This window comes from Anolis sagrei, chromosome X (genome assembly GCF_037176765.1).
Source record: "Anolis sagrei isolate rAnoSag1 chromosome X, rAnoSag1.mat, whole genome shotgun sequence".
Lineage (NCBI taxonomy): Eukaryota > Metazoa > Chordata > Lepidosauria > Squamata > Dactyloidae > Anolis > Anolis sagrei.
The window spans coordinates 109,487,945-109,515,444 of record NC_090034.1 but is presented as its reverse complement, the minus strand read 5'-3'; the positions used below and the strand labels follow the sequence as shown (position 1 = coordinate 109,515,444).

The 27,500-nt window shown below is 42.8% G+C and overlaps 1 protein-coding gene across 2 annotated transcripts in view; it reads right to left on the bottom strand.

The window, feature by feature from the left end:
* Positions 1-27,500, bottom strand: part of LOC132769652 (sodium/potassium-transporting ATPase subunit alpha-3) — a 71,518-nt gene that overhangs the window by 18,661 nt on the left and 25,357 nt on the right. Inside the window, exons 2-13 of one of the 2 annotated variants that reach the window (XM_067461189.1) lie at positions 26,676-26,804; positions 26,481-26,540; positions 24,178-24,381; positions 21,709-21,822; positions 21,471-21,605; positions 18,931-19,048; positions 14,435-14,703; positions 12,952-13,150; positions 10,777-10,886; positions 7,370-7,504; positions 2,450-2,642; positions 755-930 (exon numbers count right to left, since the gene is read on the bottom strand). In XM_067461189.1, coding sequence (XP_067317290.1) covers positions 755-930; positions 2,450-2,642; positions 7,370-7,504; positions 10,777-10,886; positions 12,952-13,150; positions 14,435-14,703; positions 18,931-19,048; positions 21,471-21,605; positions 21,709-21,822; positions 24,178-24,381; positions 26,481-26,540; positions 26,676-26,804 — 1,842 coding nt within the window. Of the gene's footprint in view, positions 1-754; positions 931-2,111; positions 2,209-2,449; positions 2,643-7,369; positions 7,505-10,776; positions 10,887-12,951; positions 13,151-14,434; positions 14,704-18,930; positions 19,049-21,470; positions 21,606-21,708; positions 21,823-24,177; positions 24,382-26,480; positions 26,541-26,675; positions 26,805-27,500 lie in introns of those variants that run through there. The other variant, XM_067461188.1, reaches the window with a different exon arrangement.

Genomic DNA, 27,500 nt, shown 5'->3' with positions numbered 1-27,500 from the left:
GTAGTGTCATCTAGATTGGAGGGGAAAACAATAGTAAAACTGACAATGGCCAGGCATGTGCTCAAGTGCCTGTAAAAAGTTCCAGAGTGACTGCAGGCTGTGGAAGCAGTTGACTGAAAATACTGTGCAGGGAGAAGCTACTGGAAAGCGCTGAGGTTGTGCAACTGATCTGCTGCTGAATTGTGAGATAAAGCGTGACAGTTTTGAAGGTGAGGCTAGATACTTCGACCAGCAGCAACTGTAATTGCTGATGTTCATTCACGCTACTGCTGGCACTAGAACAGGCATGGACAAACTTGGCCCCTCCCTCCAGGTGTTTTGGACTGCAACTCCCACCATTCCTCCCAGCCTCAGGCCCCTTCCTTTTCCGCCTGAGTGTGTGTTTGTTTTTGTCAGGTTTTACAATGAATTGTAATGTAATACAGCTGAGTCATGCACTGCTAATAGGCTTCTATTGGAAATGCTGAGTCATGCATTAACTGTATATAGAACTTCATTTTGGGAATGTGTTCTGGCCTAGTCCAGGTGATTGTGAATGATGCAATCCTGGGTTTGAGTTAAGTCAATGAGTTGGGAACCAATCTAAGATTGCTATGTATAAATGTACAGAAGTGTATATAAGGAAGTCATATATAGTGTATTCTCTCTATCTCCTTGTGCTGTGATGCTGTTTGCCGCTTAAGTGGAAGGGGCCTGAGGCTGTTAGGAATGGTGGGAGTTGCAGTCTTGATCCTTCCCTGCAAGGAGCCTTTACCTTGATGCCGGCGCTGCGGCACTTCCCCACGGCGTCGGGGACGGCGGCCCTTGGGGGGTCGATCATGGACATGAGCCCCACGAAGCAGAGGTTGTCAGTGCAGAAGTTGACGTCGTCGCAGTCGAAGGCAAAGCCCTTGGGGTACTGCTCCTCTGGCATGAAGAAGTGGCAGAAGCCTGTCGGGGGCAAGGGGCACCGCTTAGCCCTCAGGGGCCCACATACTTGGGCCCTTAAGTAAAACCATATCTCCCAGGATACCATGGCATTGAGACACAGCAGTAAAAGCGGCACCAAACCGCATTCATTCTACGGTGCGGTCCCCCAAATTCCTTCCTTCCCTCTGTCTTCCTTCTCTTATCTCTCCATCCTTCGTTTTATCTCTTCCTCCTTTCCCTTCATTTCTCTCTCCATCTCCTCCACCATCCATCCATCCATCCCTCCCTCCCTCCCTCCCTCTCTTCCATGCCCACAACCCACTCTCCCAGTCCTCCCAGTTCCAGGTAGGCATTCCCTCCTTCATTCATTCTTTCCTTCTCACATTCTGGAAGGCTTCCTTCCTTCCTTCCTTCCTTTCTTCCTTCCTTTCCCTCATCTCTACCTCACTTCCTCTCTCCCTCCATGGACTGGCCTTACCCAGGACAGGCTTTCCCAATCCTCCCAGTTCCAGGTCTTCCTCCTTCCTTCCCTCCATCTCTTCTTCAGTCCTTTCCTCCATCCATCCCTTCCTTCCTTCCTTCCTTCCTTCCTTCCTTCCTTCCTTCCTTCCTTCTCTCCCTCCCTCCATCACTTTCTTCTTCTTCCTTCCCTCCACCTGTTCCTCACTCCTTCCTTTCTTCCCTTCTTCCTCCTGGAAGGCCTCCTTGAGCTCCTCATCCAGGGGCTGCTCTTTGCCTGCCTTCCCTCCTTCCTTCCCTCATCTCTTCCTCCTCTATCCCTCCTTCCATCTCTCCCTCCCTCTCGCTCTCATACCCAGGATGCGCTCTCCCAGTCCTCCCAGTTCCAGGTAGATGTTCTGGAAGGCCTCCTTGAGCTCCTCATCCATCTGCTGCTCTTTGCCTGCCTTCCCTCATCTCTTCCTCCTCCATCCCTCCCTGTATCCATTCATCTCTCCTTCCCTCCCTCCCTCCCTCTCCCTCTCTCGCTCTCTCGTACCCAGGACGCACTCTCCCAGTCCTCCCAGTTCCAGGTATGCGTTCCTGAAGGCTTCCTTGAGCTCCTCGTGCAGGGGCTGCTCTTTGCCTGCCTTCCTTCCTTCCTTCCTTCCTTCCTTCCTTCCTTCCTTCCCTCATCCCTTCTTCCACTATCCCTCCTTCCCGCCCGCCCTCCCTCCCTCCCTCCCTCCCTCCCCCTCTCGTACCCAGGACGCGCTCTCCCAGTCCTCCCAGTTCGAGGTATGCGTTCTGGAAGGCCTCCTTGAGCTCCTCGTCGAGGGGCTGCTCTTTGCCTGCCTTCCCTCCTTCCTTCCTTCCTTCCCTCATCCCTTCTTCCTCTATCCCTCCTTTCCTCCCTCCCTCCCTCTCTCGTACCCAGGACGCGCTCTCCCAGTCCTCCCAGTTCGAGGTATGCGTTCTGGAAGGCCTCCTTGAGCTCCTCGTCCAGGGGCTGCTCTTTGCCTGCCTTCCCTCCTTCCTTCCTTCCTTCCCTCATCCCTTCTTCCTCTATCCCTCCTTCCCTCCCTCCCTCCCTCTCTCGTACCCAGGACGCGCTCTCCCAGTCCTCCCAGTTCGAGGTATGCGTTCTGGAAGGCCTCCTTGAGCTCCTCGTCCAGGGGCTGCTCTTTGCCTTGGAGCAGGATGGTGGAGCAGCGGTCCAGGATGCGCTCGGGGGCCCCCTTCATCACCAGCAGGTACCGGTTGTCGTTGGGGTCCTCCGTCTCGTGGATGGAGAGCTGCATTCAGGAAGCAAGGAAGAGGCTCAGGAGACCCCTCCCCAGAAGGGCGCCCACCAAGAAGGACACCCCCCCCCCCCCCCAGGAGGAGCCATGTACCAGAGAATGGGTGCACTCTCACTATCAAGGCAATGGGATCCTGGGAGTTGCAGTTTTGCAAGCTCCAGCTCCCAGGATTCCATAGTACTGGGCCTTGGTGGTTAAAGCGGTGTCAAACTGCATTAATTCCATAGTGTAGACGCAGCCATGAACCTCCTTCCAGGTCAGTCAGAAATGCTGAAAGAGCTCCAGGCATGAATCTGAGTTTTCTGGGAATTGTCCAAGGTGCTGAAATGCATACATGGTATAGGTATTTGTGTTGCATTGTCATCCTTGCACCATTATTTTAAGATACGTATTTCGTGATAGTGTGTTTTAATGTATGTTATTAACAGGATGCATTTTGGGGGTGAGGCATATTGAGGAGAGGTGGGTAGCAAACATTATTATTATTATTATTATTATTATTATTATTATTATTATCAGACCAAAGTGAAGCAGGCGGAATGCTATCACCTGCATCCAAATATATATATATGGATTACATACACATTTATCCCTAAGGTTGAAGGCAATTATTATTATTATTATTATTATTATTATTAGACCAAAGTGATGCAGGCTGAATGCTATCACCGGCATCCAAATACATATACATATGGATTATATACACATTTATCCCTAAGGTTGAAGGCAATTATTATTATTATTATTATTATTATTATTATTATTAGTTTTAATGTATGTTATTTACAGGATGCATTTGGGGGTGGTGCATATTGAGGAGAGGTGTGTAGCAAACTATTATTATTATTATTATTATTATTATTATTATTATTATTAGACCAAAGTGATGCAGGCTGAATGCTATCACCTGCATCCAAATATATATATATATGGATAATACACACATTTATCCCTAAGGTTGAAGGCAATTATTATTATTATTATTTGTTTTAATGTACGTTATTTACAGGATGCATTTGGGAGTGATGCATATTGAGGAGAGGTGGGTAGCAAACTATTAATTATTATTATTATTATTATTATTATTATTATTATTATTATTAGACCAAAGTGATGCAGGCTGAATGCTATCACCTGCATCCAAATATATATATATATGGATAATACACACATTTATCCCTAAGGTTGAAGGCAATTATTATTATTATTATTTGTTTTAATGTACATTATTTACAGGATGCATTTGGGGGTGATGCATATTGAGGAGAGGTGGGTAGCAAACTATTTATTATTATTATTATTATTATTATTATTATTAGACCAAAGTGAAGCAGGCTGAATGCTATCACCTGCATCCAAATACATATATATGGATAATATACACATTTATCCCTAAGGTTGAAGGCAATTATTATTATTATTATTATTATTATTATTAGACCAAAGTGAAGCAGGTCGAATGCTATCACCTGCATCCAAATATATATATATATATATATATATATATATATATGGATTATATACACATTTATCCCTAAGGTTGAAGGCCATAATAATAATAATAATAATAATAATAATTATTAGACCAAAGTGATGCAGGCTGAATGCTATTACCGGCATCCAAATACATATATATGGATAATACACACATTTATCCCTAAGGTTAAAGGCAACTCAGATTCATCCCTAAGGTTAAAGGCAATTATTATTATTATTATTATTATTATTATTATTATTATTATTATTTATAATAATAATAATAATAATAATAATAATAATTAATTGCAATGGCTCTGAACCCAACTGGGATTTTGCATTGGAAAACAGAGAAACTTTGGAGATGCGCCATCCCAAAGTGGGTCGCCGTCAATCATTCTCCCCTTTTGAGGATGCAAATTTAGCTCATGAATATTTAAGGATGTTTTGTGCACACGCACAGCCTTTGCAGAATTGCACGCTTTTGATCTCTTTTGCTTCCCATTATTGGGTTGTGTTTGGATCTTTTGGCAATCTAGGTCTCAACCAGATGAAGCAGCTGCAAAAGAGAGTTGGGCTCTTGCTTTGGATCACAAACCCCAGAATCCCCAGGTAATATCAGCGAGATGCACCTGTATGGAACTAAAGTCCAAAATGGCCACCTTCCCTAAAAAGAAACAAACAAATGCTGTTTGATACATTGTCGAAGGCTTTCATGGCTGGAATCACTGGGTTGTTGTAGGTTTTTTTGGGCTATATGGCCATGTTCTAGAGGCATTCTCTCCTGACGTTTCGCCTGCATCTCTGGCAAGCATCTTCAGAGGTAGTGAGGTCTGTTGGAACTAGGAAAAGGGGCTTATATATCTGTGGAATGATGACCAGGGTGGGACAAAGGACTTGTCTGCTGGAGCTAGGTGTGAAGGTTTCAACTGACTACCTTGATTAGCGTTTGATGGTTTGGCAGTGCCTGGAGCAATCTTTTGTTGAGAGGTGATTAGCTGTCCCTGATTAGACCTGGTAGACATCACTACCTCTGAGGATGCTTGCCACAGATGCAGGTGAAATGTCAGGAGAGAATGCCTCTAGATTAGAACATGGCCATATAGCCCGAAAAAACCTACAACAACCCTAATGCTGCTTTGGTGGTGTATTCCTACAGAAGCAGAGGGTTGGACTAGATGTCCCTTGAGGTCTCTTTTCAACTACAAATCCCAGAATCTCCAGGTAACATGGTTATATGTATTGCATTGCATTGGTTTTATTGTGAGCCACTTTGAGTTTCCTTTCTTTAGAGAAAAAAAGTGAGATGCGAATTGTTGTTGTTGTTGTTGTTTGAGTCTCCCGAAGGAGACTTAAACTGACATACATTAAAAGGATGGCCACACAATTTAAAATATGCAGATATGTAAACATTAAAACAGAATTAAACATAACAATGTTAAAAATTCACAGTTAAAATTCCATAATAATAATAATAATAATAATAATAATTATTATTATTATTATTATAAGGTAATAATAATAACAACAACAACAACAGCCAAAAGAGTGATCTTGTCTACTGTGGACTCATCTTATTGAGTTTCAAATAGTAATAATAATAATAATAATAATAATAATAATAATAATAGTGCCATTTGGAGGATTAGGGAAATTATAGTCCCAAATGGCTATCCCTTTCAAAATAAACAAATTCTGCTTCAATGGTAGGTTCCTACCGAAGCAGAGGGTTGGACTAGAAGTCCTTTGGGGGTCCCTCCTTCATTTGGACTACAACTCCCAAAATCCCCAGGTAAGTTGGTCACGTGAGATGATTTGGAGGAATTATAGTCCTAAAAATGGTTCTCTTTCCATAAAATCTGTGTGAGTGGATTCCTGCTTTAGTGGACTAGAAGACTCTTGGGGGTCCCACCTTCCTTTGTACTACAACTCCCTAAATCCTCAGGTAAGGTAGCCCTATGTTGAATGGGGGATTTGGGAGATTACAGTCCTAAATGGTTCTCCTCCCATAAAATCTGCTTTAGTTGACTAGAAGTCGTACTACAACTCCCAAAATCCTCAGGCTTTGGATTTGGGGAATTGTGGTCCAAAATAATTATCTCCCCCCATGTATATGTGTGTGTGTGTGCGCGCTTTAATTAGGGCTGGACTAGAAGACCCTTAGGTTCCCTCCTTCCTTTGTACTACAACTCCCAAAATCCTCACAGATTTGGATTTGAGGAAAATACGCACACACACACACACACATTGCTGCTTTAATTGGGGCTAGACTAGAAGACCCTTGGGTTCCCTCCTTCCTTTGTACTACAACTCCCTGGGAATATATATTGGGAGTTATATATATATATATAGGGAATACATATTGGGAGTTATATATATATTGGGAATATATATATATGTATGTAAGTATGTATGTTGCTGCTTTAATTGGGGCTGGACTAGAAGACCCTTGGGTTCCCTCCTTCCTTGGTACTACAACTCCCAAAATCCCCTGTCGAGAGTGCCCGGCCTGGAGGGCTATGGGAGCTCTGATGCAAACGCATTCGCCCTCCTGTCTTTCCGACGCAGCGCACAGATGAGGCTCAAGCGCCAGTGGTCAGCTGCTCAGTGTCCGAAAATAGCACAAGGGCCGCCTGCCATTTTGTCCTTTCCTGCCTCGGGCAGCAGAAGCGCCTGGTCAGTTGCCAAGGAAGAGCATTCCCTCCTCTGCGGCTGGCAACACATGGCTCTGGCCAATGGGGGGGGGTCTCCCGGACCCCTCTGTCCGGTTCCCAGAATCCGAGGGATCATTCCAGCCGACTGACCACAGGGAATCCCGGCTAATCCCTATTGGCTGTCGAGAGGAGGGCTGGGATTAAGGCTGAAGGGCCTGGGAAGGAAGGAAGGGCAAACGCTTTCCCATCTCACACATTTCTCTGAATTTAACATGAGATTCGGACCCAGGACCACCTCAATTGCAGTGACCTCCTCCTGATCATTATGCGCATATAGATAGATTGATAGATATGCAAATGTGTTGGCTCACATGGGTGGATCCCGGCTCATTATGCATGCATGCATTTGCAGAAATTGGCGTTGCAAAACATTGCTGGGTCCATGCATTTTGGAGACATGTCTACATATATACATACATATATGCAAATGCAGTGGCTCACGTGGGTGGGTCCCGGCTTGTTATGCATGCACATGCAGAAACCTGACTTGCCCAGCCTTGCTTTGCCCGCGCATTTTGGTCCCGGACGTACCTGGTATTTGTTGGTGGAGTTGAAGGGGATCTCGGCCACCTTCTTGTTCTTCTCGCGCATCAGCTTGACCGACCCGGAGGAGAGCTCAATGCACTTCAGCAGCGCCGACTCCGAAGCGTCTCCGGCCACATCACGCTGCAAAGCAAGCAAGTGTCCATTGACTCCCAGTCTCCACCCACTGACTCCCAGTAGAGTCCAGTTAGAGACATAGACAGCTCAATGGAGTGATAAAAAGGTCAAGGTTTCCCCTGACATGACGTCCACTCATGTCCGAATCTGGGACTCTGGTCCTCATCTCCATTTCTAAGATGAAGAGCCAGCGTTGTCCATAGACACCTCCAAGGTCATGTGGCCACTGGCATGACTGCATGGAGTGCCATTACTTTCCCACCAGAGCAGTACCTATTGATCTACTCACATTTGCATGTTTTTGCACTGCTAGGTTGGCAGGAGCTGAGGCTAACAGTGGGAGCTCACCCCGCACCCTGAATTCAAACCACCAACCTTTCGGTCAGCAAATTCAGCAGCTCAGCGGTTTAACCCACTGCACCATAGATAGATAGACAGAATGATAAGTAGGCAAATAGATGACTGCTCTAGATAGGTAGATATAGATAGATAGGTAGATAGATAGGAAGGTAGATAGATAGATATGTAGGTAGATAGGTAGATAGATAGGTAGATAGGTAGGTAGGTAGGTAGGTAGATAGGTAGATAGATAGGTAGATAGGTAGTTCGGTAGGTAGGTAGGTAGGTAGATAGATAGATAGACAGACAGATAGACAGACAGAATGATAGGCAGGTAAACAGATGAGTGATTGATCAAGACAGATAGGCAACATGATAAGTAGGTAAATAGATGACTGATCGAGATAGACAGACAGAATGATAGGCAGGTAAATAGATGACTGCTCAAGATAGATAGATAGATGGATAGATAGATAGATAGATAGATAGACAGACAGAATGATAGGCAGGTAAATAGATGAGTGATTGGTTGAGATAGACAGAGACAGAAGGATAGGTAGGTAAATAGATGATTGATCGAGATGATAGATAGATAGATAGATAGATAGATAGATAGATAGATAAACAGAAAATACGAGATACATAAAAGATAGAGAAAAGTGATGGAAGTCAACAATAGATAGATAGCTAAATAGATGAATGATCGAGATGATCGATCGGTAAATAGATGGTGATTGATGGAGATGATAGATAGGATGGTAAGTAGGTAGGTAAATAGATGACAGATTCATTGAGATAGGCAGGAAGACAGACAAGGAAAGGATGATAGAGAGATAGATGAAAGATACAAGATGCATGAAAAGATAGATGGAAAGGTCCTGGATAGATAAGACAGAAGAGAGTGATAGATAAATAGGAAAGATATTAGGAAGATCATTGATAAGTAGATAGATAAGCAGACAGACAGACAGACAGATAGGAAGGTAAATTGATTGAGATAGATAGATGTAAAAAAAGATAGATAGATAGATAGATAGATAGATAGATAGATAGATAGATAAATAGATGACCAATTAATTGAGATAGATAGATGAATAGATAGATAGATAGATAGATAGATAGATAGATAGATAGATAGGGATAGATAGACACACAGACAGACAGACAGACAGATGACCAATTGATTGAGATAGATAGATGGATGGATAGATAGATAGATAGAGACAGACAGACAGACAGACAGACAGATGACCAATTGATTGAGATAGATGGATGGATAGATAGATAGATAGATAGATAGATAGATAGATAGAAAGATAGATAGATAGATGGATAGGAAGGTAAATAGATGACCAATTTATTGAGATAGATAGATAGATAGATAGATAGATAGATAGATAGATAGGGATAGACAGACAGACAGACAGACAGATGACCAATTGATTGAGATAGATAGATAGATAGATAGATAGATAGATAGATAGATAGGTAAATAGATGACCAATTTATTGAGATAGATAGATAGATAGATAGATAGGGATAGACAGACAGACAGACAGACAGATGACCAATTGATTGAGATAGATAGATAGATAGATAGATAGATAGATAAATAGATGACCAATTAATTGAGATAGATAGATGAATAGATAGATAGATAGATAGATAGATAGATAGATAGATAGGGATAGATAGACACACAGACAGACAGACAGACAGATGACCAATTGATTGAGATAGATAGATGGATGGATAGATAGATAGATAGAGACAGACAGACAGACAGACAGACAGATGACCAATTGATTGAGATAGATGGATGGATGGATAGATAGATAGATAGATAGATAGGGATAGACAGACAGACAGACAGACAGATGACCAATTGATTGAGATAGATAGATAGATAGATAGATAGATAGATAGATAGATAGATAGATAGGGATAGATAGACACACAGACAGACAGACAGACAGATGACCAATTGATTGAGATAGATAGATGGATGGATAGATAGATAGAGACAGACAGACAGACAGACAGACAGATGACCAATTGATTGAGATAGATGGATGGATGGATAGATAGATAGATAGATAGATAGATAGATAGATAGATAGATGGATAGGAAGGTAAATAGATGACCAATTTATTGAGATAGATAGATAGATAGATAGATAGGGATAGACAGACAGACAGACAGACAGATGACCAATTGATTGAGATAGATAGATAGATGGATAGATAGATAGATAGATAGATAGATAGATAGATAGGTAAATAGATGACCAATTTATTGAGATAGATAGATAGATAGATAGATAGGTGATAGATAGATAGATAGATAGATAGATAGATGATATCAAAGCTATAGAGAGAAGATGTGAGATACATGAAAAGATAGATAAAGGAAGGGTGCTGGAAAGATAGCAATAGATAAATCAATAGCTAAATAGATGACTGATCAAGATGATCGAACAAATGATAAGTAGGTAAAGAGATGACTGATTGATCGAGATGTGATAGATGCAGGATGATAGATAGATAGATGGAAGATATGAGATACATGAAATGATGGAGAGAGGAAGAGAGATGCAAGATGTCGTTCATTCGTTCAGTCGTTTCCGACTCTTTGTGACCTCATGGACCAGCCCACGACATATCTCCCTGTTGGCCGTCACCACCCCCAGCACCTTCAAGGTCAAGCCAGTCATTTCAAGATGCAAAATAGTGATCAATAAATAGAATGATTGGGGAAGGGTGATAGGAAGATAGGCAGAAGACAGAAAGAGAGGGCAAGAGGGGGGCCCTGTTGGGTAAAGCTGTGTTTCCCTCCAGAGCGAAGGCCGTTCTCCTTGCGTTTCCTTTGATGTGGACCCCCGAGACTCCTTTTTCCTTTCCCTTCCCCATTCCCTTCTTTCCCTCTTCCCCGGGCTCACCTTGAGGATGGGGATGTTCTCCTGCCCGCCCTTGAAGACGGCCCGGTTGCAGAGTCCGGCGATGTGGGAGAGGGCCACCCAGGTGGCAGAGCTCTTGTCAAAGGCCGTGCCTGGGAAGAAGGGAAGGAAAGAAGGAAGGAAGGAGAGAGAGAGAGAACAGGAAGGAAAGGCAAACCAGAGAGAAAGAATGAAGAAAGGAGGAAAGAGGGGGGAAAGGAATGGAAGGAAGGGAAAAGCAAAAGACACACAGAGAGAGATGAAGAATGAAGGAAGAAAGGAGGCAAGAGAGAGAAGGAAAAGGAAGGAAAAAGCAAAGCAGAGAAAGAGAGAGAAAAGAGGGAAAGAAAGCATTAGGGAAGGAAGGAGGAAAGAGAGAGAGAAAGAGGAAAGGAAGGGAGGGAGGGAGGGGGAGAAGGAGAGGAAGGGAAAATGGAAGGAAGAGAAAGGAAAAGAGAGAGAAAGAGAGAAGGAAGGAAGAGAAAGGAAAAGAGAGAGAAGGAAGAAAAAGAAAAACAGAAAGAGAGAGAGAAATGAAGGAATGAGGAAAGAAAGAGAGAAAGAAGGAAGAGAGAGCGGGAGGAAAGAAAAGCAAAAGAGAGAGAGGGAGGAGGAAGGATGGAAAGAGGAAAGAGAAGGGAAGGGAAGGGAAGCAAAAGAGAGAAGAAAGGAGGAAAGAGAGAAAGAAAGGAAAGAAAAGCAAAAGAGAGAGAGGGTGGGAAAGGAGGAATGAAGGACAAAAGAGAAAGGAAGGAAAGAAAAGCAAAAGAGAGAGATAAAGGAGAAAAGAGAAAGAAAGGAAAGGAAAAGAGAGAGAGAGAAGGGAGGAATGAAGGAGGAAAGAGGAAAGAGAAAAGAAGGAAAGAAAAGCAAAAGAGAGAGGAAGGAAAAGGAAACGAAAGAAAGAAAAGCAAAACAGAGAGAGAAACGAGAGAAAGATTGAAGAGAGAGAGAAAAGGAAGGAAATGCAAAACAGAAAAAGAGAGAGAGAAATGAAGGAATGAGGAAAGAAAGGGAAAAAGAGGAAAGGAAGGAAGGGAAAGAGAAAGGGAGGAAAGAAAAGCAAGAGAGGGAGAGGAGGAAGGAAGGAAGGAAGGAAGGAAGAGAAAGGAAAGGAAGCAAAGAAAAGTAAAAGAGAGAGAAGAAAGGTGGAAAGAGAGAAGGAAAGGAAAGAAAAACAAAAGAGAGAGAGAAAGAAAGGAGGAATGAAGGAGGAAAGAAAGGAAGGAAAGAAAAGCAAAGGAGAGAGAGGAAGGAAAGAGAAAGGAAAGGAAGGAAAGAAAAGCAAAATAGAGAGAGAAATGAGAGAAAGATAGAATGAAGGGAGAGAAAAGGAAAGAATTGCAAAACGGAGAAAAGAGAGAGAGAAATGAAGGAATGAGGAAAGAAAGAGAAAGAGGAAAGGAAGGAAGAGAGAAGGGAGGAAAGAAAAGCAAAAGAGAGAGAAGAAAGGAGGAAAGAGAGAAGGGAGGAAGGAAAAGCAAAAGAGAGAGAAGAAAGGAGGAAAGAGAGAAGGGAGGAAAGAAAAGCAAAAGGGAGAGAAGAAAGGAGGAAACAGAGAAGGGAGGAAAGAAAAGCAAAAGAGAGAAGAAAGAAGGAAAGAGAGAACGAAAGGAAAGAAAAGCAAAAGAGAGAGAAGAAAGGAGGAAAGAGAAAGAAAGGAAAGAAAAGCAAGAGAGAAACAGAGAGAGAGAAAGGAGGAACGAAGGAAGAAAGAAAGGAAGGAAAGAGAAGCAAAACAGAAACGAGAGAAAGATAGAATGAAGAGAGAAAGAAAAGGAAGGAAGTGCAAAACAGAAAAAAGAGAGAGAAATGAAGGAATGAGGAAAGAGAGAGGGAGAAAGAGGAAAGGAAGGAAGGGAAAGAGAGAGAAGGAGAGAGAAAGAAAGAAGTAAGGAAAAGAGGAAGGAAGGGAAAAGATAAGCAAGAGGGAGGGAGGAACAAAGTAGTCAGTCCAAGAAGAACACGGGATCTGTGACTGTTCGTGCGGCCACCACAAAAACCCATCGTGCCGGCAGGGGCAAACGTGGGTCCTCCAGGCGTTTTGGACTTCAACTCCCACCATTCCTAACAGCCAGTGGGAAAACACCTGGAGGAAGGGCCAAAGTTTGCCCATGCGACAAGACCCCAAGGGCCGCCTGATCCTTCCCGACAGATGTCCCTCCGTCCCCCGCTCACCGGACTGGTCCTCGGTGGTGTCGGCCTCGTGGATCTGGTTGTCGAACCACATGTGGGCCACGGTCATGCGGTTCTGGGTGAGGGTGCCGGTCTTGTCGGAGCAGATGGTGGACGTGGAGCCCAGCGTCTCCACCGCCTCCAGGTTCTTGACCAGGCAGTTCTTGCGCGCCATGCGCTTGGCCGTCAGCGTCAGGCAGACCTATGGAAAGGAAGGAAGGAAGGAGAGAAGAAAGGCAAAGGAAGGAAGAAGAGAAGGAAGGATGCCATTCAGCGTCTGCAAAGCAACTCCACTATCATCATTATTATCCAAAATTATATTTTTGTTGTTGTTGTTGTTGTTGTTGTTATTGTTGTTATTATTATTATTATTATTGAATCTTAGTTGGAAAGGATCCCCTTAAAGGCCATCTAGTCCAACCCCTTTTGCCAAGCAGGAAAAGCACCATCCAATCCCTCTCAACAGATGGCCATCCAACCTCTGAATAGTAATAATAACAACAATAAAAACATCTGAAAAGTTGGAAGAGACCCCCAAAGGCCATCCAGTCCAACCCTCTTCTGCCAGGCAGGACACCATCCAATCCCTCCTGACAGGTGGCCACCCAGTCCCTAATTAATAATAATAATAATAATAATAATAATAATAATAATAATAATAATAGAACTTGAGAGCTGGAAAGGACCCCTAAAGGTCATCCAGTCCAACCCCTTTTTGCCAAGCAGGACACTATACAATCCCTCCTGACAGACGGTCATCCAGCCCCTGAATAATAATAATAATAATAATAATAATAATAATAATAATAATAATAGAATCTTATAATCATAATAATAGAACTTGACAGTTGGAAAGGATCCCTAAAGGTCATCCAGTCCAACCCCTTTCTGCCAAGCAGGACACTATATAATCCCTCCTGACAGATGGTCATCCAACCCCTGAATAGTAGTAGTAGTAGTAGTAGTAGTAGTAGTAGTAATAATGGGTTCTTAGTTTGAAGATACCCCCAAAGGTCATCCAGTCCAACCCCATGCTGCAGGGCAGGAAAAGCACCATCCAATCCCTCTTGACCAGTGGTTCTCAACATCTGTGTGCCTCCAGATGTTTTGGCCTTCAACTCCCAGAAATCCTAACAGCTGGTTTACTCGCCAGGATTTTTGGAAGCTGTAGGCCAAAACACCTGGGGAGGGACCCACAGGTTGAGAACGTTATTCTTGACATCAAGCCTCCAGAGAAGGAAGGAAGAAGACTCCATCATCACCACTATTCTGATTAGATATTACAAAGATGTTAATAGAATCCAAGAGTTGGAAAGGACTCCCAAAGGCCATCCAATCCAACCCTCAACAGATGGTCATCCACCCATAGACAGAGACAGAGAGAGAGAGATGATACATAGATCATGGAATCCTAGAGTTGGAAGGGGCCCCTAAAGGCCATCCAGTGGCCCCTCCTTTGCCACTCTGACTTGGTTGTGCCACTTACGGTGACAGTGGCCAGGAGTCCCTCGGGGACGTTGGCCACGATGATGCCAATGAGGAAGATGACGGCCTCCAGCCAGCTGTAGCCCAGGATGAGGGAGAGGACGAAGAAGGAGACGCCCAGGAAGACGGCCACCCCCGTGATCAGCTGGATGAAGTGCTCGATCTCCACCGCAATCGGCGTCTTGCCCACCTCCAGCCCCGAGGCCAGCGTCGCGATGCGACCCATCACCGTGCGGTCACCTGTGGCCACCACCACGCCACGCGCCGTGCCTACAAAATGTGGGGGGCAGAATTATGGCAGTTCCCCTTATTAAAGAAATAACTTTGTATTTAGAAAAGCAACAGAATATATGTGTGTGTGTGTGTGTGTGTGTGTGTGTGCACATACATATATATACACATACATATATACATACACACATATATATACACAAACATATATACATACACACACACACACATATATACCATATATATATACACACACACACACACACATATATATATATATACACACACACACACATATGGTTTTTAAGCAAATGATTTAAAAGTGGATATAAGTGATCTTAATGTTTGTATATATTTATGCTTTTATGTCCCGGCGTTGAATGTTTGCCGTATATATGTTGTGCTCCACCCTGAGTCCTCTGAGTTGGGTTGAGAAGGGTGGAATATCAATGTTTTAAATAAATAAATACTACACACATATACATACATACCGTATATACATATATACTAGGCATACACATACACACATATATAGGTATATACATATACATATATACTAGGCATTTGAAAGAGTTGGAAATCGTAAGAAAACCGGATGTTTTGGAAGTCGGGAGCATATCCGAAGTGTATGCATAGCCCACACCAAATATTTTAGAATCAAAACTGACCCTGAGGATGCTTGCCATAGATGCAGGCGAAACGTCAGGAGAAATGCCTCTAGAACATGGCTCTATAGCCCGAAAAAACCCACAAGAACCTAGTGACCCCATACTTTTTTGTTTTAGTTTTGTCAATCTCGGAAGGCTCCCAAAGTCAGTTTCATATTCAGTGCAAGGAAGCAAAGCCAAAAAGGCTGCCTGCCTGGCTGCTTGGAATAAATGGAGTCTTGGCATTAGGAGCCCTAAAAATAGGGAGCTGTGCATTTTGGGAACAGCACAGAACTCTGGGAAATGTAGTTTGGGGAGGGGAGGAGCCCTACGCCAAAGAATTCAAAAGGCTCTGCCCTAAGCTACATTTCCCAGAATGCACCATCATTGGAAATCCTCAATTGGGAGAGGAGATTGGGAACAGCACAGAACTCTGGGAAATGTAGTTTGGGGAGGGGAGGAGCTCTATGCCAAAGAATTCTGCCCTAAGCTACATTTCATAGAATCATAGAATCATAGAATCAAAGAGTTGGAAGAGACCTCATGGGCCATCCAGTCCAACCCCCTGCCAAGAAGCAGGAATATTGCATTCAAATCACCCCTGACAGATGGCCATCCAGCCTCTGTTTAAAAGCTTCCAAAGAAGGAGCCTCCACCACACTCCGGGGCAGAGAGTTCCACTGCTGAACGGCTCTCACAGTCAGGAAGTTCTTCCTAATGTTCAGATGGAATCTCCTTTCTTGTAGTTTGAAGCCATTGTTCCGTGTCCTAGTCTCCAAGGAAGCAGAAAACAAGCTAGCTCCCTCCTCCCTGTGGCTTCCTCTCACATATTTATACATGGCTATCATATCTCCTCTCAGCCTTCTCTTCTTCAGGCTAAACATGCCCAGTTCCCTAAGCCGCTCCTCATAGGGCTTGTTCTCCAGACCCTTGATCATTTTAGTCGCCCTCCTCTGGACACTTTCCAGCTTGTCAATATCTCTCTTGAATTGTGGTGCCCAGAATTGGACACAATATTCCAGATGTGGTCTAACCAAAGCAGAATAGAGGGGTAGCATTACTTCCTTAGATCTAGACACTATGCTCCTATTGATGCAGGCCAAAATCCCATTGGCTTTTTTTGCCGCCACATCGCATTGTTGGCTCATGTTTAACTTGTTGTCCACGAGGACTCCAAGATCTTTTTCACACGTACTGCTCTCGAGCCAGGCGTCCCCCATTCTGTATCTTTGCATCTCATTTTTTCTGCCAAAGTGGAGTATCTTGCATTTGTCACTGTTGAACTTCATTTTGTTAGTTTTGGCCCATCTCTCTAATCTGTCAAGATCGTTTTGAATTCTGCTCCTGTCCTCTGGACTATTGGCTATCCCTCCCAATTTGGTGTCGTCTGCAAACTTGATGATCATGCCTTCTAGCCCTTCATCTAAGTCATTAATAAAGATGTTGAACAGGACCGGGCCCAGGACGGAACCCTGCGGCACTCCGCTCGTCACTTCTTTCCAAGATGAAGAGGAAGCATTAGTGAGCACTCTCTGTGTTCGTCCACTTAACCAATTACAGATCCACCTCACCGTAGTTTTGCCTAGCCCACATTGGACTAGTTTCCTTGCCAGAAGGTCATGGGGGACCTTGTCGAAGGCCTTACTGAAATCCAGGTACGCTACATCCACGGCATTCCCCGCATCTACCCAGCTTGTAGCTCTATCGAAGAAAGAGATCAGATTAGTCTGGCATGACTTGTTTTTGATAAATCCATGTTGACTATTAGCGATGACTGCATTTGTTTCTAAGTGTTTGCAGACCACTTCCTTAACAATCTTTTCCAGAATCTTGCCCGGTATCGACGTGAGGCTGACCGGACGGTAGTTGTTTGGGTCGTCCTTTTTTCCCTTCTTGAAGATTGGGACCACATTGGCCCTCCTCCAATCTGCTGGAACTTCTCCCGTTCTCCAAGAACTCTCAAAGATGGTTGCCAATGGTTCCGAAATGACTTCCGCTAGTTCCTTCAATACTCTTGGGTGTAGTTGATCTGGTCCTGGGGACTTGAACTCATTAAGAGCGGCCAGGTATTCCTGGACGACTTCTTTCCCAATTTGGGGTTGGATGTCCTCCAATCCCTCATCCACTCCATCTTGCTGAGGTTGAAGATGACTTTCTTTTTGTGAGAAGACCGAGGCAAAGAAGGCATTAAGTAGTTCTGCCTTTTCCCTATCCCCTGTCAGCATTGCCCCATCTTCTCCTCGAAGAGGTCCTATCGCCTCCTTGTTTTTCCTTTTTCTACTGACATAAGAATAGAAGCCCTTTTTATTGTTTTTAATGTCCCTGGCAAGTCTGAGCTCGTTTTTTGCTTTAGCTTTGCGGACCTTTTCCCTACAGGTGTTGGCCATTTGTTTGAATTCTTCTTTGGTGATTTCTCCCTTTTTCCACTTCTTGTGCATGTCTCTTTTGTGTCTTAGCACAGTTAGAAGTTCTTTGGACATCCATTCTGGCTTCTTTGCACTTGTCCTATTTTTTCTCTTTGTTGGCACGGTTTGCAATTGCGCCTTGAGTATTTCACTCTTGAGAAGTTCCCATCCATCCGTAGCTCCCTTGTCTTTTAGTATCTGTGTCCACGGAATGCTGCTCAGCGTTTCCTTCATTTTTTGGAAATCAGCTCTCCTAAAGTCCAAAATGCGGGTTTGACTTGTCTTAGTTTCGGCCTTCCTTTGTACCTCAAATTGCAGGAGCACATGGTCACTTGCCCCTAAGGATCCTACCACTTCGACCGCATCGATCAGGTCCTCCGCATTTGTTAGGATGAGATCAAGAGTAGCCAATCCCCTTGTTGGCTCTTCTACCTTCTGGACCATGAAATTGTCTGCAAGGCAAGCGAGGAATTTGTTGGACCTTGTACTCTTGGCCGAGTTTGTTTTCCAGCAAATATCGGGATAGTTGAAATCGCCCATGATTACTACATCTCTTTTCTGTGCCTGTTTGGTCAACTGTTGGCAGAAGACTTCATTTCCCAGAATTCACCATCATTGGAAATCCTCAATTGGGAGAGGAGATCGGGAACAGCACAGAACTCTGGGAAATGTAGTTTGGGGAGGGGAGGAGCTCTATGCCAAAGAATTCTGCCCTAAGCTACATTTCCCAGAATTCACCATCATTGGAAATCCTCAATTGGGAGAGGAGATTGGGAACAGCACAGAACTCTGGGAAATGTAGTTTGGGGAGGGGAGGAGCTCTATGCCAAAGAATTCTGCCCTAAGCTACATTTCCCAGAATTCACCATCATTGGAAATCCTCAATTGGGAGAGGAGATTGGGAACAGCACAGAACTCTGGGAAATGTAGTTTGGGGAGGGGAGGAGCTCTATGCCAAAGAATTCTGCCCTAAGCTACATTTCCCAGAATTCAACATCATCGGAAAGCCCCAATTAGGAGAGAAGATCAGTCTGTAGCCAGCCAGAGCTCCAATATATGATTGGTTAACCTTCTACACTTTGATTTCCTTTCCTAATGCACCCTTTAATCTGGGTGAGGTCGTTTAGCCAAAAAGGGTGAGTGCTAAATTCAATAGGGCAAACCCCAAGAGCTCTACTCCGGCCTGGAGCAGCAAGAGGGTAGAGTGGCCCTACCTTCAACGCAATTGGTGGAGAAGAAGGTGATGTTCCTGGTCTCCAAGGGGTTGTCGTGGGTGCAATCCGGGGAACGTGTCTGTGGCTCCGACTCGCCGGTCAAGGAAGAGTTGTCCACCTGCAAAGCAGGAAAAAGGTGAAATCAGCATGGCAAAGGGGGCAGAGTCATTATTACATGCTGAGGAACCCATCTGTTTGGGTGCAGATGGGTTCGTCAGCATCTGAGGTCTTTCTCTTTTGCAAATATTACACTATGCAACACTCTGATTGTTGCAACACACTCTCTCTCTCTCTCTCTCTCTCTCTGTGTGTGTGTGTGTGTGTATATATATATATATATATATATATACACTATTATTTTGCAGTTGAATAATATTTTTATGATATAATCAGTTAGGAAATGGCATTGATAACCCAGGGACAAAAATTGTGTTAAATAGTGCTACATTATTATTATTATTATTATTATTATTATTATTATTATTACACATAATTATAACATATAATTATGATACAACTCTGTGTGTGTGTGTATATATATAATATATAGAATCATAGAATCCTAGAATCAAAGAGTTGGAAGAGACCTCATGGGCCATCCAGTCCAACCCCATTCTGCCAAGAAGCAGGAATATTGCATTCAAATCACCCCTGGCAGATGGCCATCCAGCCTCTGTTGAAAAGCTTCCAAAGAAGGAGCCTCCACCACACTCCAGGGCAGAGAGTTCCACTGCTGAACGGCTCTCACAGTCAGGAAGTTCTTCCTAATGTTCAGATGGAATCTCCTCTCTTGTAGTTTGAAGCCATTGTTCCATTGCGTCCTAGTCTCCAAGGAAGCAGAAAGGAGGCTTGCTGCCTCCTCCTCCCTGTGGCTTCCTCTCACATATTTACACCTGGCCCTCATCATATCTCCTCTCAGCCTTCTCTTCTTCAGGTTAAACATGCCCAGCTCCTTAAGCCGCTCCTCATAGGGCTTGTTCTCCAGACCCTTGATCATTTTAGTCGCCCTCCTCTGGACACATTCCAGCTTGTCAATATCTCTCTTGAATTGTGGTGCCCAGAATTGGACACAATATTCCAGGTGTGGTCTGGAATATATATATAAATATATTTATATATTTATAACATATAACATATAATTATGATACAACAGTAATAATATATTATTTTATAATATAATTGTTATTACTGTTATTTTGCAGTTTTCCCATGTTTTTATGATAGAATCAATTAGGAAATGGCATTGATAACAGAAAAATTGTGTTACATAGTGCTACAGTATTATTATTATAACACATAACTATAACATATAATTATGATACAACAATGATATTAATTATTATTACTGCTATGTTGCAGTTAAATAAGCTTTTCCCATGTTTTTATGATAGACCCAATTAGGAAATGGCATTTATAACCCAGGAACAAAAACTGTGTTAAATAGTGCTAAATTATTATTACTGTATTATTATTAATATTAATATTATTAATAGTAATAGTAATAATATATTAATATATTAATATATAATTATAATACATAATTATATAATAATGAATTATTATTAATATATTAATATATAATTATAATATATAATTATAATACATAATTATAACATATAATAATGATATAAGTTATAATAATATATAATAATAATATATTATATATATAATTATTGTTATTACTGTTTTTCGGTTGAATAAACTTTTCACATCTTTTTGATAGAACCAATTAGGAAACAACATTTATAACCCAGGAACTAAAATTGTGTTAAATAGTTAAATAGTGCTATTATATTATTGTTGTATTATTATTATTATTATTATATAATATGTAATAATAATATATAATAATATAATACAATAGTAATATATATATATATAGTGTGTGTGTGTATAAAATTATTATTATTATATAATATGTAATAATAATATATAATAATATAATACAATAGTAATATATATATATATATAGTGTGTGTGTGTATAAAATTATTATTATTATTATTTAATATGTAATAATAATGTATAATAATATAATACAATAGTAATATATATATATATATATAGTGTGTGTGTATAAAATTATTATTATTATTATTTAATATGTAATAATAATGTATAATAATATAATACAATAGTAATAATATATATATATATATATAGTGTGTGTATAAAATTATTATTATTATATAATATGTAATAATAATATATAATAATATAATACAATAGTAATAATATATATATATATAGTGTGTGTATAAAATTATTATTATTATTATTATTATTATTATTATTATTATTATTATTATTTTGCAGTCGGATAAACTTTCCCCATTGATTTGTGATAGAACCAGTTAGGCAATGACATTTATAACCCAGGGACACAAATCATGTTTCATAGTGAAATCGTCAACAACCCAGCATACTTGACCCTGCCGTTGACCTCTTGCCCTCCCACCCTGAAAGTCCAGCACATGACCCTGCACTGGGCATTGGGGGCTTGCAGTGCTGCCAGTGGGGCCCAAGGGAGGCCTGCGCACCTTGCATCCGTGGGCTGAGATGATCCGGAGGTCGGCCGGGACCCGGTCCCCGCCCTTGACCTCCACCAGGTCGCCCACCACCACGTCCTCGGCGTTGAGCTGCATCTTCTCCCCTTCCCGGATGACCAGGGCTTGCTGCAAAGGAGGCGGGCACAGGTGAGCGGGGCATGCATTCCTTTCCACGATAATGTATCACCTCAGGTGGGGGGCACCTTTATGCCCCTGGGATGCTCCCTACCTGGGGCACCATGTTCTTGAAGGACTCCATGATCTTAGAGCTTTTGGCTTCTTGGTAGTAGGAGAAACAGCCGGTGATGATGACCACGGCGGCCAAGACAATACCCAGGTAGAGCTGCGGAAGAAGAGGAAGAGGAGAAGTGAAGAAACAGAAGCAAAGTCTGGACCCAAGGGGTGGAGGGATGGATGGATGGATAGCCAGGAATCTGGATGGATGGATCAATGGTCCAAAGATGGAATGGACAGACAAATAGGAAGTCAGAAAGATGGATGGATGGGTGATAAATAGATAACTACAGAGAATGAGAGAAGGGGGGGGGGGGAGGAAGTTTGGATAGATAGGATTAATGGATGGGTCATAGATAGATGAGATCTAGATGTAGAACTAGAAGTAGATCTAGATGTAGGTAGACAGGAGGACCTGAAGATTGGGTGGATGGAAGGGTGGAGATAGATAGAATAGATAGATAGATAGATAGATAGATAGATAGATAGATAGGAGGGAAGCCAGGAAGATTGGATGGATTGGATGGATGGATGGGTCATAGATGAGATGTAGATCTAGATGTAGTTAGGTAGGAGGACATGAAGATTGGATGGATGGATGGATGGATGGATGGATGGAGATAGATTGATAGATAAATAAATAAAGAAGCCAGGAAAATTGGATAGATAGGATAGATGGGTCAAAGATAGTTGAGATCTAGATGTAGGTCTAGATATAGCTAGATAGGAGAACAGGAAGATTGGATGGATGGAAGATGGGATGAATGGATGGATAGATAGATAGATAGATAGATAGATAGGATGGAAGACAGGAAGATTGGATGGATAGGTTGGGTCATAGATGAGATGTAGATCTAGATATAGGTAGATAGGAGGACCTGAAGATTGGATGGAAGGATAGAGATAGATAGATAGATAGATAGATAGATAGATAGACAGACAGGATGGAAGCCAGGAAGATTGGATGGATAGGTTGGGTCATAGATGAGATGTAGATCTAGATGTAGTTAGGTAGGACGACATGAATATTGGATGGATGGATGGATGGATGGATGGATGGATGGATGGAGATAGATTGATAGATAAATAAATAAATAAAGAAGTCAGGAAAATTGGATAGATAGGATAGATGGGTCAAAAATAGTTGAGATCTAGATGTAGGTCTAGATATAGCTAGATAGGAGAACAGGAAGATTGGATGGATGGAAGATGGGATGAATGGATAGATAGATAGATAGATAGATAGATAGATAGATAGGATGGAAGACAGGAAGATTGGATGGATAGGTTGGGTCATAGATGAGATGTAGATCTAGATGTAGTTAGGTAGGACGACATGAATATTGATAGATAGATCTGATAGATAGATCTGTCTGTCTATAGATAGATAGACAGACAGGATGGAAGCCAGGAAGATTGGATGGATAGGTTGGGTCATAGATGAGATGTAGATCTAGATGTAGTTAGGTAGGACGACATGAATATTGGATGGATGGATGGATGGATGGATGGAGATAGATTGATAGATAAATAAATAAAGAAGTCAGGAAAATTGGATAGATAGGATAGATGGGTCAAAAATAGTTGAGATCTAGATGTAGGTCTAGATATAGCTAGATAGGAGAACAGGAAGATTGGATGGATGGAAGATGGGATGAATGGATAGATAGATAGATAGATAGATAGATAGATAGATAGATAGATAGATAGGATGGAAGACAGGAAGATTGGATGGATAGGTTGGGTCATAGATGAGATGTAGATCTAGATATAGGTAGATAGGAGGACCTGAAGATTGGATGGAAGGATAGAGATAGATAGATAGATAGATAGATAGATAGATAGATAGATAGACAGACAGACAGACAGGATGGAAGCCAGGAAGATTGGATGGATAGGTTGGGTCATAGATGAGATGTAGATCTAGATGTAGGTAGAATGGAGGGCATGAAGATTGGATGGATGGATGGATGAATGGATGGAGATAGATTGATAGATAAATAGAGAAGCCAGGAAAATTGGATAGATAGGATAGATGGGTCAAAGATAGATGAGATCTAGATGTAGATAGATATGAGGACAGGAAGATTGGATGGATGGAAGAATGGGATGAATAGATAGATAGAAGAACAGTCAGACACACAGGATGGAAGCCAGGTAGTGGATGGATTGGATGGATGGATGGGTCATAGATGAGATGTAGATCTAGATGTAGGTAGATAGGAGGACATGAAGATTGGATGGATTAAACGATAGTGATAGATAGATAAATAAATAGATAAGCCAGGAAGACTGGATGGATAGGATAGATGGGTCAAATAGATGAGATCTAGAGCTCGAAGTAGATAGATAGGAGGACAGGAAGATTGGATGAATGGATGGATGGCGATACATAGATAAGATGATAGAAGGATAGGAAGACTGTATGGGTGGATGGATAGGATCCCACCCCCCCATGACTCACATTGTCCCCCGAGGGGTCGTCCTCAGTACCAGCCTGGATGCCATAGGCCAGGAAGCAGAGGATGGCCCCAATCCAGAGCAGGATGGAGAAGCCCCCAAAGAGCTGGCGGCAGAACTTGACCCACTCGGGCGTGGTGGGGGGCGGGGTCAGGGCGTTGGGGCCGTCCCGGGCCAGGATCTCCTGCGCTTTGCTGTGGGTCAGGCCCTGAAGAAGAGGAGGAGACGGAGAAGGGGTTTATGGGGGGGGATCAGGAATCCTTGCCCCACACTCCTCCCTCTCACCACCCCCCCATAGACGAGTCTATATTGCTCCAGCTACAGAGAATAATAATATAATATAATTATAATAAATATAATATCTTAATATAATAATAAATATAACATAATATATTACTATAACAATAAATACAATATAATTATAATAATATATTAAAATAATGATAATAATAGATAAACATAATATATAACTATAATAATAAATACAATAGAATATATAAATATGATATAATATTTAATATAATAATAATTTTAATATATTACTACAATATAATAAATAAATATAATAATAAATATAATATATTATTACAATAATATAATAATATAATATAATATAATATAATAATATAATATAATAATATAATATAATATAATATAATATAATATAATATAATATAATATAATATAATATATGCCCTTTGGGAGAGGGGTCGGGATGGGGCAGCACCACACTCCTCCCTCTCTCCAGCTGTATTACTCAACCCGGCGCCCTCCAGATGCATAGGATCACATATCCCATTTCCCCCAGCTGTCAGGGCAATGCTTGGCTGGGTCTGATGGTTGTCGTTCAGCTTCTGCCTTGCCCACAGCAGATCACTCTGCTTGAGAGATCGGGGAGAATCCCACCCATTTCCTGCTGTATTCCTCAAACCAGCACCCTCCAGATGCATGGGATCACATATCCCATTTTCCCCAGCTGTCAGGGCGATGCTTGGCTGGGTCTGATGGTTGTCGTTCAGCTTCTGCCTTGCCTACAGCTGATCACTCTGCTTGAGAGATCGGGGAGAATCCCACCCATTTCCTGCTGTATTCCTCAACCCAGCGCCCTCCAGATGCATGGGATCACATATCCCATTTTCCCCAGCTGTCAGGGCAATGCTTGGCTGGGTCTGATGGTTGTCGTTCAGCTTCTGCCTTGCCCACAGCTGATCACTCTGCTTGAGAGATCGGGGAGAATCCCACCCATTTCCTGCTGTATTCCTCAACCCAGCGCCCTCCAGATGCATGGGATCACATATCCCATTTTCCCCAGCTGTCAGGGCAATGCTTGGCTGGGTCTGATGGTTGTCGTTCAGCTTCTGCCTTGCCCACAGCTGATCACTCTGCTTGAGAGATCGGGGAGAATCCCACCCATTTCCTGCTGTATTCCTCAAACCAGCACCCTCCAGATGCATGGGATCACATATCCCATTTTCCCCAGCTGTCAGGGCAATGCTTGGCTGGGTCTGATGGTTGTCGTTCAGCTTCTGCCTTGCCTACAGCTGATCACTCTGCTTGAGAGATCGGGGAGAATCCCACCCATTTCCTGCTGTATTCCTCAACCCAGCGCCCTCCAGATGCATGGGATCACATATCCCATTTTCCCCAGCTGTCAGGGCAATGCTTGGCTGGGTCTGATGGTTGTCGTTCAGCTTCTGCCTTGCCCACAGCTGATCACTCTGCTTGAGAGATCGGGGAGAATCCCACCCATTTCCTGCTGTATTCCTCAACCCAGCACCCTCCAGATGCATGGGATCACATATCCCATTTTCTCCAGCTGTCAGGGCAATGCTTGGCTGGGTCTGATGGTTGTCGTTCAGCTTCTGCCTTGCCCACAGCTGATCACTCTGCTTGAGAGATTGGAGAGAATCCCACCCATTTCCTGCTGTATTCCTCAACCCAGCACCCTCCAGATGCATGGGATCACATATCCCATTTTCCCCAGCTGTCAGGGCAATGCTTGGCTGGGTCTGATGGTTGTCATTCAGCTTCTGCCTTGCCCACAGCTGATCACTCTGCTTGAGAGATTGGAGAGAATCCCACCCATTTCCTGCTGTATTCCTCAACCCAGCACCCTCCAGATGCATGGGATCACATATCCCATTTTCCCCAGCTGTCAGGGCAATGCTTGGCTGGGTCTGATGGTTGTCATTCAGCTTCTGCCTTGCCCACAGCTGATCACTCTGCTTGAGAGATCGGGGAGAAACCTGTAAAACCCACCCCAAACCCTTAAGAAAAGTAAGAGCGGCATCCCAGGGTTCCCGTTACCTGAACGCAGTCTGTGTTGTACTTCCGGCAGACTTCTTCAATGGACATTTTGTGCTCCGTCTGCGGAGGGAGGGGAGAAGAGGAAACACAAAAGTAGAGAGAAAGTTGAATGGGGCTCCCTCTGCCCTCTCCTCCCACCCCTTCCAAATCCCCACAACCGATCGATTGATGAGTTGGGCCTTGCTCCGGACTCACCATGGCCACCTCCTTCTTGAGATCATCCAGATCCCGGACCTTCTGCTGCGCTTTGGTCTTCTTGGGCGAAGAGCTGTCATCGTGCTTGTCTTGTGTGGTGGCCACACGGTAGCTGTCCGAGCGGCCGTACTGCAAGTGGGACAGAAAGCGGAGACCCTCAGAGACCCAACAGCCATCTAGGCTTTCTATCCATCCATCCAATCGTCCTGTCCATCCACCCACCCATCCTATTTTCTATCAACCATCCATCTAATCTTACCATCTATCCATCTATCATCCACACACCTAGTCTTCCTATCTGTCTGTCCATCCAGTTCATCCTTCTATATCCATTCTCCCAGTCCTCCCAGTCCTGTCTTCTTATCTATCTCCCAGTCCTGTCTTCTTATCTATCTATCTATCTATCTATCTATCTATCTATCTATCTATCTATCTATCATCTGTCTGTCTGTCTATCCACCCATCCATCCATTCAGTCTTTCTATCAATCCATCCATCCCATCCTTCTAGATCCATCCACTCAGTTTTCCTGTCTGTCTGTCTGTCTGTCTATCTATCCATCCATCTATCTATCCAATCTTCCACCAAGTTTTCCTGTCTATCTGTCTATCTGTCCATCCATCCACCCATCATCTATCCATCTATCCAGTCTTCCAATCATCCATCTATTCATCCATCCAGTTTTCCTATCTATTAATCCATCCATAGAATCTTCCTATTTATCCATCTATCATCTATCCATCCATTCAATGTTTCTATCCATACATCACATCTTTCTATCAACCATCCATCCAATATTCCTATCTTATCTATCTATCTATCTAT